The sequence below is a fragment of the Oncorhynchus masou genome, chromosome 28 (assembly GCF_036934945.1).
Source record: "Oncorhynchus masou masou isolate Uvic2021 chromosome 28, UVic_Omas_1.1, whole genome shotgun sequence".
Taxonomy (NCBI): Eukaryota; Metazoa; Chordata; class Actinopteri; order Salmoniformes; family Salmonidae; genus Oncorhynchus; species Oncorhynchus masou.
In genome coordinates this window covers 18,573,166-18,595,898 of record NC_088239.1, presented here as the reverse complement: position 1 = coordinate 18,595,898, position 22,733 = coordinate 18,573,166, and the positions used below count along the sequence as shown (strand labels likewise).

At 45.8% G+C, this 22,733-nt stretch overlaps 1 protein-coding gene across 1 annotated transcript in view; it reads right to left on the bottom strand.

Annotated features, from left to right (window-relative positions):
* Positions 1-22,733, bottom strand: part of scn5lab (sodium channel, voltage gated, type V-like, alpha b) — a 279,945-nt gene that overhangs the window by 39,045 nt on the left and 218,167 nt on the right. The window contains exons 16-17 of the mRNA XM_064941469.1: positions 7,671-7,811; positions 7,082-7,417 (exon numbers count right to left, since the gene is read on the bottom strand). Of these exons, the coding sequence (XP_064797541.1) occupies positions 7,082-7,417; positions 7,671-7,811 (477 nt within the window). The remainder of the gene's footprint in view (positions 1-7,081; positions 7,418-7,670; positions 7,812-22,733) is intronic.

Here is a 22,733-nt window from a genome sequence, read left to right as displayed (position 1 = left end):
CTTAGCTAGACAAGTGGTGGCATGTAGCCTGTGGTGACAGGTACGGTAGCCTGACGGTTAGAGCGTTGGACACAACCCTTGCGCCAGGGGATCTGTACTACTTTGGCTGACCCTGTAAAACTACTACATTCACTCCGCCTATGCATTGTATGTTACAATAAAACATGTTTTTGTATTTTGAGGCTTGAAATCAAAACTAAGAAATTTTGTGGTTGGAATTGAAGTATGTATTTACTTTGAGAATGTATATCTGAGCTAGCAATTTTATTTTATTCTTTATCTAACCAGGCAAGTCAGTTAAGAACAAATTCTTATTTACAATGACGGCTGAAGGAACAGTGGGTTAACTGCCTTGTTCAGGGGCAAAACGACAGGTTTCAGGGATTTGAACTAACAACAGTTTGGTTACTGGCCCAATGTTCTAACCACTAGGCTACCTGCCATCCCAGATGAAAAGTTGTTTAGCAAGAGGATACCAACAGTGTTCTGTGGAGAGAAAAAAGAGAGTTCCAATTGGATGATAGCAATGAAGGTGATCGAATTAAGATCAAATCCTCTGTTCTCCTCAAGCTCATTAATGATAGAATGTTCATGTTTGAAGATGGCAGAAAGGCCAGTCTCTTTGGCACATTATATGGAGTACAGGGGGGTTGTTAGTTAAAGAGACTGGTTCAGGCTAACTGCCTTCCATTTTCTCATTTTTTATTTGTATTATTATTTATTTTTTACCCTGTTTTCTCTCCAAATTTATGGTATCCAATTGGTAGTTACAGTCTTGTCTCATCGCTGCAACTCCGAAACACAACCCAACCAAGCCACACTGCTTCTTGACACAATGCCCACTTAACCCGGACGCACCAAGGTGTTGGAGGAAATACCGTGCACTGCGCCTGGCCCGCTACAGGAGTCACTAGTGCGAGATGGTACAAGGACATTCCTGCCGGCCAAACCTGGACGACGCTGGGCCAATTGTGCGGCTGGCTGCAACAGAGCCTGGACTCTAACCCAGAATCTCTAATGGCACAGCTAGTACTGCTAGCATTGTCAGAGTGGCCACTTGAGTATCTGGTCAATATAATGGATAATCTGTGGTCACACATGATAACTGAAATTGGCCCAATCATTTGTATGGGACAACATGTTAACTGTTGCCTGGTTTCCAATGTTTTGAATTGTTCTAATTATCTTTTAGGTGCTAACTAATGTTTCAGGGCAATGTTCTCTCGCTGCCCTTTTCCTAATAAAGGATAGCGACAGGTATGCATCTGAGGCCACGGTTAGCTGGATAGATGCAGATGACTGCTCTGTACGGGAGACTGGCTAGGGAACCCTGCGTGTACTTCCTGATTATCTACACAGTGAGCTACAGCAAACCTGATACAGCCTCCATGGGTGACATGCATATAACAGGTTCTCTTAAAAGAGAGCAAGAGCAAGAGAGAGAGAGAGAGGGAGAGAGCGAGAGAGTGAGAGAGCGAGAGAGCGAGAGAGCGAGAGAGCGAGGGAGAGGGAGAGAGAGAGAGCAAGAGAGCAAGAGAGCAAGAGAGCAAGAGAGTGAGAGCCAGAGCCAGAGTGAGGGAGAGGGAGAGGGAGAGGGAGAGGGAGAGGGAGAGGGAGAGGGAGAGGGAGAGAGGGGGAGGGAGGAGTCAGGGACAGGTGTAGGGATAAAGATAAAACAGAGTGAGTGGGTAGACAGGCAGGTGTACAGAGATGGAGTGAGTGAAGGGATAAAAGAGAGAAAGAGAGAACAAGGGACGGTGAGAGGACAGGTGCATAGTAAGATTAAAGCGGGTGGGCAAGACGTGACCGCTCTCTTAAAACTAATTGGAGCACAGGTGTGCAAAGAGACAAACTGACACAGATAAGTCAGCTCTGTTTAGAGGGACGGAGGGAGAGCGAGAGAGACAAATGGAGGCAGAGAACGGAAGAGAAAACAGATGTAAACATATCTCCCCCCCCCCTCTCTCTCTCATTAAAACTCGTTTTTCAACCACTCCACAAATGTCTTGTTAACAAACTATAGTTTTGGCAAGTTGGTTAGGATATATACTTTGTGCATGACACAAGTAATTTTTCCAACAATTCTTTACAGCCAGATTATTTCACTTATCATTCAGTGTCAGAAGTTCACATACACTAAGTTGACTGTGCCAATTGTTTCTGGACAATTTGAGCCTGAACCCACAAATGCTGATGCTCCAGATACTCAACTAGTCTAAAGAAGGCCAGTTGTATTGCTTCTTTAAATCAGCACAACAGTTATTAGCTGTGCTATCATAATTGCATAATGGTTTTCCCAATGATCAAATAGCCTTTTAAAATGATTAACTTGGATTAGCTAACACAACGTGCCATTGGAACACAGGAGTGATGATTGCTGATAATGGGCCTATGTAGATATTCCATTAAAGATCAGCCGTTTCCAGCTACAATAGTCATTTACAATATTAACAATGTCTACACAGTATTTCTGATTTAATGTTATTTTATTGGACAAAAAAATTGCTTTTCTTTCAAAAACAAGGACATTTCTAAGTGACCAGAAACGTTTGAACGGTAATGTATATATATTAACAACCTGTTCCATACATCTTGAGAATGCTGTATCATGTTTCCTAAAACATTTGCAAAATGTTCCATAAACGTTTGCAAACCAAGTAGTATACGCTAGTGGTGTGCCAAGCCCGCTCTCCTTCTCCCAGCTCCCAACCTTTTCAACTTTAACAAAGTTTTATATTTATTCAAGAAGCCTAGCTCATGTCACGTCTCCTTATCAACATAAATTAATCTTTGAAACTAACCCTAACCCCCAGACAACACGGTAATGGGCCACAATCTCGCTCAGTTCAATTCAACCCATTTTAATGGATGCAGACAAAGAGACAGTTAGGTGAAAGACAAATGCAGGCAACAAAATGCACTTTCCCTCAAGGATCTTATTCCATATTCCTGATTGGGCGGCAATATTGGGCGGCAATATACTGGGCCATTGTTACCAAATGGCAGAAGTACACAACTACAGAAATACTAGTATAAATCTTTACAAGGTGTAAAATTGGACAGGGCATCCATTTTGGGAAGTGTCCGCTCAGGGCCAAATTGCTCTGGAGGAAGTGAGAAAACAAAACAGGGCATGAAAATAGCCTTTGTGCGTGGGCTTGGAGCGGCTCACGTCAGATGGAGGGAGAGGGATGGAATGAGAGGGAGAGGAGGGTGGAGCGTGGAGAGTAGAGGGTGAGACAAAAAGAGAGAGGGAGATAAGGGCTCTCTTTCCTGTCTGCTCAACTGTCAGTCATTGGACGGCTAAGCAAACTCACAGGCCAGAGAGAGAAAGAGAGAAAAAGATGACGGGGGAGAGAGAGAGGAGAGAAAAGAGAGGGTGGACCAGAAGACTAGAAGAACTCATACATACATCTGACCCACATTTAGTAGACACAATAAACATTACAGTTCTAACATGAGGGAGACAAGCACACATGGCAATGCCTACAGTGAGACAAGACCAACTCTGTCATATTTCCGTACCAAGCAGCAGTCTGCCGTATGAAGTCAATCACTAATTAAAGTAGAAAATATTAGCCTCTATGATGTAACGACTCCATTTTCCTACTCCCTTCCTATAGGCAGAAACTCAAACACGAGGTACCCGTGCTAAGGACTATTCAACGCTGGTCTGACCAATCGGAATCCACGCTTCAAGATTGTTTTGATTACAAGGACTGGGATATGTTTTGGGTAGCCTCCGAGAATAACATTGACGAATACACTGATCCGGTGACTGAGTTTACCAGGAATTGTATAGGAGATGTTGTACCCACTGTAACTATTAAAACCTACCCTAACCAGAAACCATGGATAGATGCCAGCATTCGCGCAAAACTGAAAGCACAAACCATCGCATTTAATCAAGGCAAGGTGACTGGGAATATGGCAGAATACAACCAGTGTAGTTCAAATCAAATCAAATGTTATTTGTCACATACACATGGTTAGCAGATGTTAATGCGAGTGTAGCGAAATGCTTGTGCTTCTAGTTCCGACAATGCAGTAATAACCAACAAGTAATCTAACTAACAATTCCAAAACAAATTTCTTATACACAGTGTAAGGGGATAAAGAATATGTACATAAAGATATATGAATGAGTGATGGTACAGAGCAGAATAGGCAAGATACAGTAGATGGTATCGAGTACAGTATATAGATATGAGAAGAGTATGTAAACAAAGTGGCATAGTTAAAGTAGCTAGTGATACATGTATTACATAAGGATGCAGTAGATGATATAGAGTACAGTATATACGTATACATATGAGATGAATAATGTAGGGTATGTAAACATTATATTAGGTAGCATTGTTTAAAGTGGCTAGTGATATATTTTACATCATTTCCCAACAATTCCCATTATTAAAGTGGCTGGAGTTGTGTCAGTGTGTTGGCAGCAGACACTCAATGTTAGTGGTTGCTGTTTAACAGTCTGATGGCCTTGAGATAGAAGCTGTTTTTTAGTCTCTCGGTCCCAGCTTTGATGCACCTGTACTGACCTCACCTTCTGGATGATCGCGGGGTGAACAGGCAGTGGCTCGGGTGGTTTTTGTCCTTGAGGATCTTTATGGCCTTCCTGTAACATCGGGTGGTGTAGGTGTCCTGGAGGGCAGGTAGTTTGCCCCCGGTGATGCGTTGTGCAGACCTCACTACCCTCTGGAGAGCCTTACGGTTGTGGGCGGAGCAGTTGCCGTACCAGGCGGTGATACAGCCCGCCAGGATGCTCTCGATTGTGCATCTGTAGAAGTTTGTGAGTGCTTTTGGTGACAAGCCGAATTTCTTCAGCCTCCTGAGGTTGAAGAGGCGCTGCTGCGCCTTCTTCACGATGCTGTCTGTGTGAGTGGACCAATTCAGTTTGTCTGTGATGTGTATGCCGAGGAACTTAAAACTTACTACCCTCTCCACTAATGTTCCATCGATGTGGATATGGGGGTGTTCCCTCTGCTGTTTCCTGAAGTCCACAATCATCTCCTTAGTTTTGTTGACGTTGAGAGTGAGGTTCAAGCCTACTACTGTTGTGTCGTCCGCAAACTTGATGATTGAGTTGGAGGCGTGTGTGGCCACGCAGTCGTGGGTGAACAGAGAGTACATGAGAGGGCTCAGAACGCACCCTTGTGGGGCCCCATTGTTGAGGATCAGCGGGGTGGAGATGTTGTTGCCTACCCTCACCACCTGGGGGGGCCCATCAGGAAGTCCAGTACCCAGTTGCACAGGGCGGGGTCGAGACCCAGGGTCTCGAGCTTGATGACGAGCTTGGAGGGTACTATGGTGTTAAATGCCGAGCTATAGTCGATGAACAGCATTCTCACACAGGTATTCCTCTTGTCCAGATGGGTTAGTTATTTCCTCTGTCGCGGACACCGACGTCTTGCTTCCGAACAAGCAAAACACTTTCTTCGCCCTCTTTGAGGATAACACATTGCCACCGACGCGGGCCGCTACCAAGGACTGTGGGCTCTCCTTCTCCGTGGCCAACGTGAGTAAAACATTTAAGCGTGTTAACCCTCGCAAGGCTGCCGGCCTAGACGGTATCCCTTGCCGCGTCCTTGAAAGCATGCGCAGACCAGTTGGCTGGAGTGTTTACGGACATATTCAATCTTTCCCTATCCCAGTCTGCTCTCCCCACATGCTTCAAAATGTCCACTATTGTTCCTGGACCCAAAAAGCAAAAGTACCTGAACTAAATGACTATCAGCTCAGCATTCAACACCATAGTACCCTCCAAGCTCATCATTAAGCTCGAGACCCTGGGCCTGAACCCCGTCCTGTGCAACTGGGTCCTGTACTTCTTGACTGGCCAGACGCAGGTGGTGAAGGTAGGAAACAACACCTCCAATTCACTGATCCTCAACACTGGGGCCCCACAAGGATGCGTGCTCAGCCCCCTGCTGTACTCCCTGTTCACCCATGACTGCTTGGCCATGCATGCCTCCAACTCAATCATCAAGTTTGCAGACGACACAACAGTAGTAGGCCTGATTACCAACAATGACGAGACAGCCTACAGGGAGGAGGTGAGGGCCCTGGGAGTGTGGTGCCAGGAAAGTAATCTCTCACCCAACATCAACAAAATAAAGGAGCTGATCGTGGACTTCAAGAAACAGCAGAGAGAGCACCCCCCTATCCACATCGACGGAACCGCAGTGGAGAAGGTGGAAAGCTTCATGTTACTCGGCATACACATCACTGACAAACTGAAATGGTCCACCTACATAGACTGTGGTGAAGAAGGCAAAAATTGTCTTGACACCTAAAACTCTCACAAACTTTTACAGATGCACAATTGAAAGCATCCTGTCGGGCTGTTTCACCACCTGGTACGGCAACTGCACCGCCCACAACCGCAGGGCTCTCCAGAGGGTGGTGTGGTCTGCCCAACGCATCACTGGGGGCAAACTACCTGCCCTCCAGGGCACCGACAGCACCCGATGTCACAGGAAGGCCAACAAGATCATCAAGGACAACAACCACCCGAGAAACTGAAAAACATCTTCTATCTCAAGGCCATCAGATTGTTAAATAGCCATCATTAGCACATTAGAGGCTGCTGCCCTATATATATATATAGTCTTGAAATCACTGGCCACTTTAATAATGGAACATTTGTCAATAATGTTTACATGTTTTGCATTACTCATCTCATATGTATATACTGTATTATATCCCATTCTACTGTATCTTAGTCTTTGCCGCTCTGACATTGCTCGCCCAAATATTTTTAATTCCATTCCGTTACTTTAGATTTGTGTGTATTGTGTCTATTGTTGTGGAATTGTTAGATATTACATGTTAGATATTACTGCACTATTGGAGCTAGAAACACAAGCATTTCAATACACCTGCAATATCATCTGCTGAACACGTGTATGTGACTAATAAAATTTTATTTTATTTGATTTAATGTTTGGAGATAACAATATCTGATATATTACTGTGGCCCATTAATGGCTTGTATCACAAAAATGTGACTGATATCGATATAGACTTCCATATCGGTTCCCTTCACTTCCACCAACCCAAACTCCCATCCTACCTGCTTGCTCTCCTCCTCCTCTGCCTCCTCCTCTGAGCTCTCGCTCTCTCCCTCTTCCTCCTCATCCTCGTCCTCGGGGAACTCCACGTCCGACTCGCCAGGAGCGATGGGCACGCTGATGGTCAGGTTGGGGTTGGTCATGTAGCTGTCGTCCACCTCCGGGACCATAATCTTCTCCCCGTGGCGTCCAATCCCTCCCGCCACCGCCACCACTGTCCCGTTGCCCACCTCGCCAAGCGGAGCACTGTGGCTCAGCCTCTTGAGCTTCAGCATGGCCTCGGCTTCTTTGCTCTTCTGCCGCCGCCGCTTGAAGTTGCCATTGAAGAAGTCGCAGATCTGCAACGAAGTAATGAACTGCGTTTAGAAGATTCACTTTTTTTTTGCATGTTATTTTTGGGGGTTTTGTGATTAATTTGTTTGTTTGGTTGATACAGTATATGTTGTTTCATTTTTACTCGTAGCCCATACTACATTTCATGCTGTATCTTATTTTGAATCTATGTAATTGTCTACGCTAAATAGTCAAAAAAAAGTAGAGAATGAAAATGTAATTAAACAATGAATAGCTGTTTAAAATCAAGTGCCCAACCTGGCTTCGGAGCCAGCCCATGCCGCATTTGATGCGGCCAATGGCAATCTGTAGGTTGTTCATCTCGCCATCGTCGTCGGGCGCCGAGAGGTTGTCCGAGCTGAATGAGCTCAGCAGCAAGGCTAGGAAAAGGTTGAGCACCTGGGAGGAGGAGAGAGTGGAAGGAGTTTTAATAAAGCCTTGTTGGACAAGCTGAGGTTCAGCACCTGGGAGAAGGAGAGAGTGGAAGGAGTTTTAATAAAGCTTTATTGGACAATTAAGATGTTATTACTTTCACATTGATTAAAAAGTTAGTGACAAACAACATCTTACAGTAAACCAGACTGCTAGATCAAATAGCTATAAAACGCTAGCCGGCAGGTCTGGTCCCTGTAAGCGGCAGAGTGTGCACGGAGAAGGGCCATGATGTGTAACACTAGGAATGTAAACAGCAGGTGTGATTTGGGCCTGGTTTTAAATGTCAGCCTCCAACGGGAACAGAAGCTCTCCATGTCCATGTTAAACAAGAGAACCTGCTCCTCTGGGCTGTAGGGCTGTGTGTGTTTAGTGTGTGTGTGTGTGTGTGTGTGTGTGTGTGGAGGGGGGGGTCATCTGTCCGCGTGCCTCCATGCTTGCGTGCCTGCCTGCCTGAATTTGCACATGGCAACCATAGCCCCTTAGACACAGGGCCACTTTTCCTCGGTTTAGTAAATGTCAACCGTGCATGCGGTTTCATGATGGAATTTCATTACCATCGTGTAATGATTGCAAACATAATTTTGTAGTCAAATGGAGATTTTTTCCCACATCCTAACACGAGCTTCACAATGAAACACTGATTTAATAGGGCCTATAATAATGAAACATCCTACACCAAAAATGCATGTTTTGGGTTTACCTGAGACGGTTCTCTCTGTGTTTCTCCAAAGGCTTATTGATGTTGTACCAACGCATCAATCAAATCAATCCAAATCAATGAATTGTCATGTCATTCATCTGTTTCTTGGTAACCATGCATGTTGTATATCTTTGCAGCCAGCGTCAATCAACATTGACAATGTTCTATGGTTCTGAGATTTCACACTACTTTTGGCAAAGGGAAAAAAAACATGTTATGTGGAAGTGTCTAGCGTGTCCCCATATTACCCAGGGGAACAAACCATAAGCGTATGTGTGTATGTGTGCATGCGTGCATGTATGTGTGTGCATGTGTGTGTTTGAGGATGGAAGTTGGAGGCGACACAGCCCTGGACACCCTGTGCTGGTCTAGCCACACTTGGTGCCCGCTGCGACAGGTGTAATTAGGTGTCTGGCTGTTCTATTTTCTGCCCCACTACACTTGTCCTACAAACACACCACCACCACCATGCCATGCTGCCATCTCAGAGAGTGATAGAGCAAAACACCATAGGGTCCACTGAATAACCATCTTCATTCAATTGTATGAGATCAAGAAGAGGTGTCTGAGGGTGTAGGCAGATTTTTGGGACTGGGCTTTACTTACTAACCTTTGCCTGCTTGCCATAGCTGTTTAAAATCAATGATGTCATCAGTGGCTCCTTCTATTGTTATTTTGAAACTATAAAACCTGCTGTTTTCACATATGTTGATGTTGCAGTGGTGCTGGAGATGATCAATTTCATGTTGAACATTTTAGAACGTTCCCTTTTAAGTTTGCAGGCTAAGGTTGACCTTAAAAAATTACAAACACAACAAATCTACACACGACGCTCCCCCATTTCAAGACAGCCTACAGGAGACACATCTCAACACCTCATGTATCATCCCACAACAGCACAAATAACTCAATAGTACAACATAGACTGTTTATGGTCGATGCTGACTCTTGCGTCAACCATGAGTTGCCTGTTAGCCGGCATGACACTGGTGAGATGATTGTGTGTCAAATCCCCACACTCACCTCGCATGATGACACACTACATGGCTAAAAGTATATGGACACCTGCTCGTCGAACATCTCATTCCAAAACCATAGCCATTATTATGGAGTTGCTGATATTAAAATGTTGCCACAAATTTGAAAGCACAGAATCACCTAGAATGTCATTACGTTGTAGTGTTAAGATTTCCCTTCACTGGAACAAGTGGCCTCGCCCGATCCATGAAAAACAGCCCCAGACTATTATTCGTCCTCTACCAAATTTTACAGTTGGACCTATGCATTGGGGCAGGTAATGTTTTCCTGGCATCCGCCAAACCCAGATTTGTCCGTTGGACTTCCAGATGGTGAAGCGTGATTCGTCACTCCAGAGACTGCGTTTCCACTTCTCCAGAGCCCAATGGAGGCAAACTTTACACCACTCCAGCTGACGCTTGGCATTGCGCATGGCGATTTTAGGCCTGTGTGCGGCTGCTCGGCTGCTCGGCTGCTCGGCCATGGAAACCCATTTCATGAAGCTCCTGACGAACAATTATTGTGCTGACTTTGCTTCCAGAGGCAGTTTGGAAGTCAGTAGTGAATGTTGCAACGGAGGACAGATGATATTTACACGCTACGTTCTTCAGCAAACGGCTATCCCATTCTGTGAGCTTGTGTGGCCTACCACTTCGCAGCTAAGCCGTTGTTGCTCCTAGACATTTCCACTGCACAATAATAGCACTTACAGTTGTTAATATATTATGTATATGTGTTGTAGTTGGCTGGCTCACCCCTCCTCCAATCTCCATCCATCCCAATGGTGTTACAATGAAATCCCCACTAAAGAGTTACCAATGGGTAGTATAATTTAAGCTACAGTATAGTGCTATAATGCTAGGCTAAACCTTATACATTAAGTTAATACGAAGGTTAATCATATAGCTCAAATAGTGGTAGATAATTATATTTCCTAGTCCTATGCTATGTTGGCTATTATGCTGAATGTGTCCATTTTAATTTAAATATCAATTTCCATTGCGTGGCTACTATAGCCCAAATCAAATCAAATTGTATTTGTCTCATACACATGGTTAGCAGATGTTAATGCGAGTGTAGCGAAATGCTTGTGCTTCTAGTTCCGACAATGCAGTAATAACCAACAAGTAATCTAGCTAACAATTCCAAAACTACTACCTTATAGACACAAGTGTAAGGGGATAAAGAATATGTACATAAAGATATATGAATGAGTGATGGTACAGAGCGGCATAGGCAAGATATAGTAGATAGTATTGAGTACAGTATATACATATGAGATGAGTATGTAAACAAAGTGGCATAGTTAAAGTGGCTAGTGATACATGTATTACATAAAGATGCAGTAGATGATATAGAGTACAGTATATACGTATACATATGAGATGAATAATGTAGGGTATGTAAACATTATATTAGGTAGCATTGTTTAAAGTGGCCAGTGATATATTTTACATCATTTCCCATCAATTCCCATTATTAAAGTGGCTGGAGTTGAGTCAGTGTGTTGGCAGCAGCCACTCAATGTTAGTGGTGTCTGTTTAGCAGTCTGATGGCCTTGAGATAGAAGCTGTTTTTCAGTCTCTCGGTCCCAGCTTTGATGCACCTGTACTGACCTCGCCTTCTGGATGATAGCGGGGTGAACAGGCAGTGGCTCGGGTGGTTGTTGTCCTTGAGGATCTTTATGGCCTTCCTGTGACATCGGGTGGTGTAGGTGTCCTGGAGGGCAGGTAGTTTGCCCCCGGTGATGCGTTGTGCAGACCTTACTACCCTCTGGAGAGCCTTGCGGTTGTGGGCGGAGCAGTTGCCGTACCAGGCGGTGATACAACCCGACAGGATGCTCTCGATTGTGCATCTGTAGAAGTTTGTGAGTGCTTTTGGTGACAAGCCAAATTTCTTCAGCCTCCTGAGGTTGAAGAGGCGCTGCTGCGCCTTCTTCACGATGCTGTCTGTGTGAGTGGACCAATTCAGTTTGTCTGTGATGTGTACGCCGAGGAACTTAAAACTTACTACCTCTCCACTACTGTTCCATCGATGTGGATAGGAGGGTGTTCCCTCTGCTGTTTCCTGAAGTCCACAATCATCTCCTTAGTTTTGTTGACGTTGAGTGTGAGGTTATTTTCCTGACACCACACTCCGAGGGCCCTCACCTCCTCCCTGTAGGCCGTCTCGTCGTTGTTGGTAATCAAGCCTACCACTGTTGTGTCGTCCGCAAACTTGATGATTGAGTTGGAGGCGTGTGTGGCCACGCAGTCGTGGGTGAACAGGGAGTACAGGAGAGGGCTCAGAACGCACCCTTGTGGGGCCCCAGTGTTGAGGATCAGCGGGGTGGAGATGTTGTTGCCTACCCTCACCACCTGGGGGCGGCCCATCAGGAAGTCCAGTACCCAGTTGCACAGGGCGGGGTCGAGACCCAGGGTCTCGAGCTTGATGACGAGCTTGGAGGGCACTATGGTGTTAAATGCCGAACTGTAGTCGATGAACAGCATTCTCACATAGGTATTCCTCTTGTCCAGATGGGTTAGGGCAGTGTGCAGTGTGGTTGAGATTGCATCGTCTGTGGACCAATTTGGGCGGTAAGCAAATTGGAGAGGGTCTAGGGTGTCAGGTAGGGTGGAGGTGATATGGTCCTTGACTAGTCTCTCAAAGCACTTCACGATGACGGAAGTGAGTGCTACGGGGCGGTAGCCCATAGGGAAAAAGAACGACTGTACAGCCAACTTGGTTACTGGATATATTGTAAAGTGGAATTCTGAATGGGATTAATACGGACTCACAAACACCCTATGGATAGATAGTTTCTTCCCATGGGATGCTCTTTAGCTGGTGATAAGTCAGCCAGTCAATCAGTTGTCTATGCAGCTAATGACAGTGAGAGAGAGTATATTGGCTTCCCCTGTAGGAGGAGCACTTGTTCAATGCCAAACGTGTGTGGATGGACACACGCACACACACACACACACACACACATTCGTGTGCAGCTAATCTTGTGGGGACATACAATTCAATCCCATTCAAAGTCCTATTTTCCTTAACCCCTAACCCTAACCCTTACCCTTACCCTAAACCTTACCATAACCTTAACCCAAAAACCTAACCTAACTCTAAACCTAACCCTAGCTCCTAACCTTAAAACTAACCCTAGCTCCTAACCCTAAACCTTAACCACCCTCGAAATAGCATTTGACCTTGTGGGGACCAACAAAACATCCACAGTTGGTCACAGGAGTCCCCACAAGTATAGTTATACATATCCACACACACACACACACACACACACACACACACACACACACACACACACACACACACACACACACACACACACACACACACACACACACACACACACACACACACACACACACACACACACACACACACACACACACACACACACACACACACACACACACACACACACACACACAGAGTCTTGGTGAAAAATCCTTTTCTTTAGATCTCTCATTAGACTTCCTCCATCCCAGTGTTTTCTTTCACTTAATTATGATGTAATTATGTTAATCATGTAAGGGCCCTCTTGTTGGCTCTTTAATAATTCTAAGTGTGGTGCTCTTAGCCAAATTGACTGGGAGGTGTGTCCACGGCGAGATGACGGTCGATGACTGAGTCGAGATCAAATGGTTAATCTGGCTTCCTCTAACTGTCTAATTACATGTGATGTTATACTGTAGATGCAGTAGGTCGGCTGGATTCTACAGTACTGGACTGTATGCTATTATTCCAGTATCTCCAAGCATAATGTCATGAGAGCTACATAATATACAGAGCATTCGGAAAGTGTTCAGACCCCTTGACTTTTTCCATATTTTGTTATGTTACCTTATTATGTTGCCTTATTCTAAAATTGATTAAATTGTTTATTTTTCCCCATCCATCTACACACAATACCCCATAATGACGAAGTGAAACCAGGTTTTTAGAATTTTGGCAAATTTATTACCAATAAAAAACAGAAATACCTCCTTTACATAAGTATTCAGACCCTGAGCTCACATCCTTCATGAGATGTTTCTACAACTTCATTGGATTCCACCAGTGGTAAATTCAATTGATTGGACATTATTTGGAAAGGCCCACACTTGTCTATATAAGGTCCCATAGTTGACAGTGCATGTCAGAGTAAAAACCAAGCCATGAGGTCAAAGAAATTGTCAGTAGAGCTCCGAGACAGGATTGTGTCGGGGCACAGATTAGGGGAAGGGTACCAAGAAATGTCTGCAGCATTGAAGTCCCCCAAGAACACAGTGGCCTCCATCATTCTTAAATGGAAGAAGTTTGGAACCACCAAGACTCTTCCTAGAGCTGGCCGCCCGACCAAACTGAGCAATTGGTAGACAAGTGCCTTGGTCATGGAGGTGACCAAGAACCCGATGGTCACTCTGACTGACTTCTAGAGTTGCTCTGTGGAGATGGGAGAATGATAAAATAATGTATATGTTGAAAGATAATGATAAAATAATTCCACTCTGAAACATTCTAATTGTATGAAATTGATTATAATCATAAAATTATTATCTGATGATGTGTGTAGTTTTAGTCAGAATTAGATTAAACAATGTATCTGTATAGTGGAAAAACACAGACTGTCTGAGCAAGGCGTAGCTTAGGATTTGAACTTGTATGTGTGTGATGAAGAAAAAAAACGAGAACAGTTCAACTCTGTTAGGACCGACCTGGCTAGGCCTCTGAGGAACTTATGATAGCATAGGGAGTACTTCTCAAGGTTTCCCTAATCTCGGGGGAATGGAACTGTCGGCTGGGTAGTGATACACAATGGTGAGAACTATGGAGAAGGATAAAACTCACCTACTGTTTGTGTGGAAGTATGCGCTTAGAATACCTACTGTTTGTGTGGAAGTATGTGCGCAGCTGTAAAATGGATGTCTTTGTATAATAGACTTTAGAACGTTCTTTGAATAAACGGTACTAATCTTTTGCATAAGCTGAGTCTTTGCCTAATTATTAATACACCCATGGTCTTACAAACCTCGGGGATTGGTCAAAGCTATTGATTAATAGTTATTATCATTGGGATTGAAAATTCTCGTGACAGAGAACCTTCCAGTAGGACAACCATCTCTGCTGCACTCCATCTTTACGGTAGAGTGGCCAGATGAAAGCCACTCCTCAGTAAAAGGCACATCACAGCCCACTTAGAATTTGCCAAATGGCACCTAAAGACTCTCAGACAATGATAAACAAGATTTTCTGGTCTGTGAAACCAAGATGGCCTGAATGCCAAGCGTCACATCTGGAGGAAACCTAGCACCATCCCTACGGTGAAGAATGGTGGTAGCAGCATCATGCTGTGGGGATGTTTTTCAGCGGCAGGGACTGGGAGACTAGTCAGGATCAAGGGAAAGATGAATGGAGCAAAGTACAGCGAGATCCTTGATGAAAACCTGCTTCAGAGCGCTAAGGACCTCAGACTGGGGAAAGGTTTCACCTTCCAACAGGACAACAACCCTAAACACATAGCAAGACAACACAGGAGTGGCTTCGGGACAAGTCTCTGAATGCCCTTGAGTGGCCTAGCCAGAGCCCGAACTTGAACCCGATCGAACATCTCTGGAGAGACCTGAAAATAGCTGTGCAGATGAGAAGAACGGAAGAAACTCCCCAAATACAGGTGTGCCAAGTTTGTAGCGTCATACCCTTTAATTGCTGCCCAAGGTGCATTAATAAAGAGTCTGATTACTTATGTAAAGGTAATATTTCATTTTTATTTTTAATAGAATTGCTAAAATTTAAAAAAATCTGTTTTTGCTTTGTCATTATGGGGTATTGTGTGTAGAAAAAAATATTTAATCCATTTTAGAATAAGGCTGTAACGTAACAAAATGTAACAAAATGTGGAAAAAGTCAAGGGGTCTGAATACTTTCTGAATGCACAGTACTGGGCCTTGTACGGGTGCTTCATGATTTACACACACACAAAAAATACAAAAAAAAGCATATATATATATATATATATATATAGTACACATACTGTACTTGTGCACACACACACACATGCAGATATTATAGATTTTTTTTACCAATTTGCATTTGACCTTTCACTTGAGGGCTTTTACCATGCTGTGGCTAATATTTTTCTCTGACATAACATCAGTCAAACCATTAGCAGTCTACCACGTTATGGTGTCATTTCTAAAAACATAAAAGGCAGCAAATCAATTAGAAACCGGGGGGAATTCATGTTTTGGCGTCAACTCTGCTATTACAGCAGTGACATATTTTGTCACATGTAGCCAGGTCAATGACAGGTCAATGTCACCACATCCCTGGTGGTGAACATCACCTCATGGCATAAGGGACCAGAATAAACTGTGCCAATAACAACAAATCCCTTCCCTGAGAAAATCTGACGCTCAACGTTGGGACTGGTGGGTCCGTATTCACATGGATTCATTTACATGCTTTTGGAATCTCCTGCGATGTTGGTGTGGTTGTGGCAAAAAAAAGTTTTTTTGTTGTTGTTATGAGTGCAGTACCTTGACATGATGGGTGGGAAGTTGGTTCAGTGTGTGTGTGTGTGTGTGTGTGTGTGTGTGTGTGTGTGTGTGTGTGTGTGTTGTGTGTGTGTGTGTGTGTGACACAAACACACACACACCCACACACACACACACACACACACACACACACACACACACACACACACACACACACACACACACACACTGAACCAACTTCCCACCCATCATGTCAAGGTACTGCACTCATAACAACAACAAAAAAACGTTTTTTTTGCCTTTCCGAGCCAAGGATTAAACCCAGCGTTTAGAATAAATCACCTTTAACAGTCAACAGCCACAGCTTCATTAGGAAATGCATCGCCGACATTGTCCCCACATTGAAGGTTCACTGCTTTCCCAATCAAAAGCCCTGGATTAACACTGAGGTTGGGACAGGGCTACTGCTCACAGGGCTATCACAGAAAACCCTGAGGCTACGGCTGAGGACAGGAACAAGTCAAATAAGCAAAAGGACAATACCGTAATAAGGTGGAATCATATTACCAAGGCTCTGACACCCACTGCATGTGGCAGGGGCTACAGTCCATTACGGATTATAGAGGAAGACCCTGCTGTGATCTGCCCAACGATGCCTCTCTACCAGACCAACTCAATGCATTTTATGTACGCATCGACAATAACAACACCATGCCGTGCGAGAGGGCTCCCACCGACCCAGAGGACTGGGTGATCTCACTCTCAAATGCCGATGTGAGAAAAGTCTTTAATCAGGTCAACACTCACAAGGCCACGGGGCTGAACGGTATTCCAGGGTGTGTTCTCAGAGCATGCGCAGATCAGCTAACAGGCTTATTCACAACCATTTCTAACCTCTCCTTGTCCCAGTTTGTAAACCCCACATGTTTTAAGCTGACCACCATCACTCCTGTTCCCAAAAACTCTAAGGCTTCATGCCACTATGACTAAAACACTGTAGCCCTCAAATCTGTAATCATGAAGTCATTTGAAAGCCTAGTTATGGCACACATCAACCCAGACACCCTAGACCCACTCCAATTTGCACACAGCTCCAACAGACGCAATCTCAATTTCACTCCACACTGCCCTCCCCCACCTAGATAACAGGAATACTTATGTGACAATGCTGTTCATTGACTACAGTTCAGCATTCAACACCATAGTCCCCTTCAAGCTCGTCACAAAGCATAGGACCTTGGGACTGAACACCTCCCTCTGCAACTGGATCCTGGACTTCCTGACGGGCTGGCCCCAGGTGGTGAGGATAGGTAACATCACCTCTGCCACGCTGACTCTCAACACGGGGGCCACACAGGACTGTGCGCTTTGCTTACTCCCCTCCTGTACTCCCTGTTTACCCACAACCGTATGGCCCCGCACGACGCCAACACCCTTATCAAGTTTGCTGATGAGAAAGCGCACAGGGAGGAGGTCAGTGACCTGGCAGTGTTTTTGTATTTATTAAGGATCCCCATTAGTTCCTGCCAAGGCAGCAGCTACTCTTCCTGAGGTCCAGCAACATTAAGGCAGTTACACATAATTTAACATTTTACATGACATTACATTTCATAACAACATTCACAACACGTTAAGTGTGTTCCCTCAGACCACTACTCTACTAACTCATGTCTACAATACAAAATCCATGTGTACGTGTGTGTAGACTGTGTGTCTTATCATGTGTGTGTGTCTGTGTGTGTGTCTCTTCACAGTCCCCACTGTTCCAAAAGGTATATTTTCATCTGTATTTTTGAATCTGATTCTACAGCTTAAATCAGTCACCTGATGTGGTATAGAGTTCCATGTAGTCATGACTCTATGTAGTACTGTATGCCTCCCATAGTCCCATGTACACCTCCCATAGTCCCATGTACGCCTCCCATAGTCCCATGTACGCCTCCCATAGTCCCATGTACACCTCCCATAGTCCCATGTACGCCTTCCATAGTCCCATGTACACCTCCCATAGTCCCATGTACGCCTCCCATAGTCCCATGTACGCCTCCCATAGTCCCATGTACGCCTCCCATAGTCCCATGTACGCCTCCCATAGTCCCATGTACGCCTCCCATAGTCCCATGTACGCCTCCCATAGTCCCATGTACGCCTCCCATAGTCCCATGTACGCCTCCCATAGTCCCATGTACGCCTCCCATAGTCCCATGTACGCCTCCCATAGTCCCATGTACGCCTCCCATAGTCCCATGTACGCCTCCCATAGTCCCATGTACGCCTTCCATAGTCCCATGTACACCTCCCATAGTCCCATGTACACCTCCCATAGTCCCATGTACGCCTCCCATAGTCCCATGTATGCCTCCCATAGTCCCATGTACGCCTCCCATAGTCCCATGTACGCCTCCCATAGTCCCATGTACGCCTCACATAGTCCCATGTACGCCTCCCATAGTCCCATGTACGCCTCCCATAGTCCCATGTACGTCTCCCATAGTCCCATGTACGCCTCCCATAGTCCCATGTACGCCTCCCATAGTCCCATGTACGCCTCCCATAGTCCCATAATCTTGTGGGGTATGCATGTGTGTCCAAGCTGTGTGCTAGTAGTTTAAACAGACACCTCGGTGCATTCAGTATTTCAACACTTCTTACAAAAAAAAGTAGTGATAAAGTCAATCTCTCCTCCACTTTGAACCATGAGATATTTACATGCATATTAGTGTGGTCCCGGGATACAACTTCTCCCTCAACGTCAGTAAGACCCATGAGCTGATCGTGGACTACAGGAAACTGGTAAGGTGGGCACACTCCCATCCACACTGAGAGGGCTGGAGTGGAAAGGGTTGGGAGGTTCCTCGGTGTCCACATCACTAAGGACTTAAAATGGTCCACACGCGCACAGTCGTGAAGAAGACGCAACAGTGCCTCTTCACCCTCAGGAGGTTGAAAAGGTTTGACATTTTCCCTCAAATCCTGAAAAAGTTATACAGCTGCACCATTGAGAGCATGTTGACTGGCTGCAACACTGCTCGGTATGGCAACAGCACTGCCCTTGATCGCATGGCGCTACAGATGGTGGTGCGGACAGCCCAGTACATCACTGGGGCCGAGTTCCCTGCCATCCAGGACCTCTATATCAGGCGGTGTAAAAGGAAGGTCTCTGGAAATTGTTAGACTCCAGCCACCCAAGCCATAGACTGTTGTCTTTGATTCTCACCGCAAGTGATTGACCCTTGTATTTTTTTGCTCTGTCTCTATGCATTCTCACAGAACTCTACACACTCACACACACACTGACACGCCAACACGCAAATGCACACACACACTTCATTTTCTCACACACACAAAACGTGCACACATGTTTATACTGACTCCACACACACACACACACACACACACACACACACACACACACACACACACACACACACACACACACACACACACACACACACACACACACACACACACACACACACACACACACACACACACACACACACACACACACACACATCATATACGCTGCTGCTACTCTGATTATTATATATCCTGATGCCTTGTCCCCTTACATATCTACCCCATCACTCCAGTATCCCTGTACATGGGAAATATGGTATTGTAACTGACCCTGTATATAGGTTCTTACTTTCTTTTGATTTTATTTCTTATTTTTATTTCTTGTGTGTTTTTGTTATACCTTATATTATTTTTAGTGCTACATTGATATTGATTACTGCATTGCTGGGTTTAAGGCTTGCAAGAAAGGCATTTCACTCTACTCCTGCACTTCAAATTAAAACTGAAACTTTTCAATATGAACGGAGTCCCTCCCCTTTCTCCAGCCTGCAACCTTGGACCCCTGACACTGTTCGAGACCAGAGGCAATATCGCCAAATGAAGACCTCAACCCACAAACGCTCTAAAATTGCAGCACACACACACCCACACAGCCTCACAGATCACTGGGGAAGGCACGAAAACTGTGATGCATTCATCAATCAAGGATTACAAAATGTTGGGAGTCCCATCCCACCTGAGCCCAACTCGTTTAGTCGGATTGTACCAATTAGTTTCGATTGGGTCCGGCATTTGCTCTCGATCAGCAGTTCCCAAAGCAGTACGACACAATGGTATTCCCCAGAAATAATGTTTTGAACATAAATGCACTGTAATTGCAAATGTTTTTATCTGCACCATCGTCAAATGTATAGAATTGCACGGAATTAGCTTTAAAGCAGCAAAAAGATCATAGTAAGTCATAGTAAAACTGCTTGTATGCTATTCTTATGACATTCTTAAAGGAAAACTCCACCTAAGAACAATATTTTGGTATATATTTCATTACTCCATTGTTGACATAGTCCCAAAATGTTAAGCTTGTCAGCAATCAAGTTTTCAAGATGTGTTACTTTCAAAGTACAGAAATCCTCCCAGTATGATGCATCAACAATGGACTAATTAAGAAAATACCAAAAGATAGTTATTGGTTGGAATTTTCCTTTAAGTAGGAGATGTGTTCTGATATTATGAGGGGTCTCTGATGAATTTGCTTTCACAAAATGGGTCCCTGATGCCAGGGGTGGACTAGGACCAGTAATCATCCCTGGCATTTCTAACACACCAGCCCATTTTTCACCTTGAGGCCCCCATTATTAGCCAAATAATGACAATTTTGCAAAAAACTAAATCGTTTTTGGGCTAAAAATGGACCAGCCCATTTGCCAGAAATGCCAGATGGCCAGTTTGAAATAGCTAACCTGCTCCAGATTACAGGTATATGTATACATAGGCCCATGTATATATAGACCCTGAAACATTCTGTATAACAACAACCTGGGGCTCAAACCAAACCACTTACTTGCTGTATTGGGGCAAAGAAACAGAATGAACCAAGCAAGGAGCATGCATCAGAAGAGGGTAGCTCAGGACTAGACAAGAATACAGAGAAAATAAATATGTTGGGGTAGCCTTCGGGGCCTTGGAGGTGCTGAGGCCTGAATGACAAGGCAGCAGTGTAGCCCCATAGCTCCCTAAGGAGGCAGCAGTCAACACTATTAGAAAAAAGTGGCTGTCCCAAAAGGAGAACCCTTTTTAGGTAGAACCCTTTCTGGTTCCAGGTAGAACTCTGTGGAAAGGGTTCCAAAGGGGTTTCCCAGGAACTTAAAGAGTTCTTCTTGGAACCAAAAATGATTTTTCAAAGGGTTCTCCTATGGGGAGACCTTACCTTTCTAAGAGTGTAGCCGATGCCTGCCTGCTACCCTCTCTGAAACCCAGGACCTCCATTCTTCCCTCTCTGAGACCCAGGGCCTGTCTGCTTCCCTGTCTGAGATCCCGGGCCTGTCTGCTTCCATCTCTGAGACCCAGGGCCTCCCTGCTTCCTTCTCTGAGACCCAGGGCCTGTCTGCTTCCTTCTCTGAGACCAAGGGCCTGTCTGCTTCCCTCTCTGAGACCCAGGGCCTGTCTGCTTCCCTCTCTGAGACCCAGGGCCTGTCTGCTTCCCTCTCTGAGACCCAGGGCCTGTCTGCTTCCCTCTCTGAGACCCAGGGCCTGTCTGCTTCCCTCTCTGAGACCCAGGGCCTGTCTGCTTTCCTCTGAGACCCAGGGCCTGTCTGCTTCCCTCTCTGAGACCCAGGGTCTGTCTGCTTCCCTCTCTGAGACCCAGGGCCTGTCTGCTTTCCTCTGAGACCCAGGGCCTGTCTGCTTCCCTCTCTGAGACCAAGGGCCTGTCTGCTTCCCTCTCTGAGACCCAGGGCCTGTCTGCTTCCCTCTCTGAGACCAAGGGCCTGTCTGCTTCCCTCTCTGAGACCCAGGGCCTGTCTGCTTTCCTCTGAGACCCAGGGCCTGTCTGCTTCCCTCTCTGAGACCGAGGGCCTGTCTGCTTTCCTCTGAGACCCAGGGCCTGTCTGCTTCCCTCTCTGAGACCCAGGGCCTGTCTGCTTTCCTCTGAGACCCAGGGCCTGTCTGCTTTCCTCTGAGACCCAGGGCCTGTCTGCTTCCCTCTCTGAGACCCAGGGCCTGTCTGCATCCCTCTCTGAGACCCAGGGCCTGTCTGCTTTCCTCTGAGACCCAGGGCCTGTCTGCTTTCCTCTGAGACCCAGGGCCTGTCTGCTTCCCTCTCTGAGACCCAGGGCCTGTCTGCTTCCCTCTCTGAGACCCAGGGCCTGTCTGCTTCCCTCTCTGAGACCCAGGGCCTGTCTGCTTTCCTCTGAGACCCAGGGCCTGTCTGCTTCCCTCTCTGAGACCCAGGGCCTGTCTGCTTCCCTCTCTGAGACCAAGGGCCTGTCTGCTTTCCTCTGAGACCCAGGGCCTGTCTGCTTTCCTCTGAGACCCAGGGCCTGTCTGCTTCCCTCTCTGAGACCAAGGGCCTGTCTGCTTTCCTCTGAGACCCAGGGCCTGTCTGCTTCCCTCTCTGAGACCAAGGGCCTGTCTGCTTCCCTCTCTGAGACCCAGGGCCTGTCTGCTTCCCTCTCTGAGACCAAGGGCCTGTCTGCTTCCCTCTCTGAGAACCAGGGCCTGTCTGCTTCCCTCTCTGAGACCCAGGGCCTGTCTGCTTCCCTCTCTGAGACCCAGGGCCTGTCTGCTTTCCTCTGAGACCCAGGGCCTGTCTGCTTCCCTCTCTGATACCCAGGGCCTGTCTGCTTCCCTCTCTGAGACCCAGGGTCTGTCTGCTTCCCTCTCTGAGACCCAGGG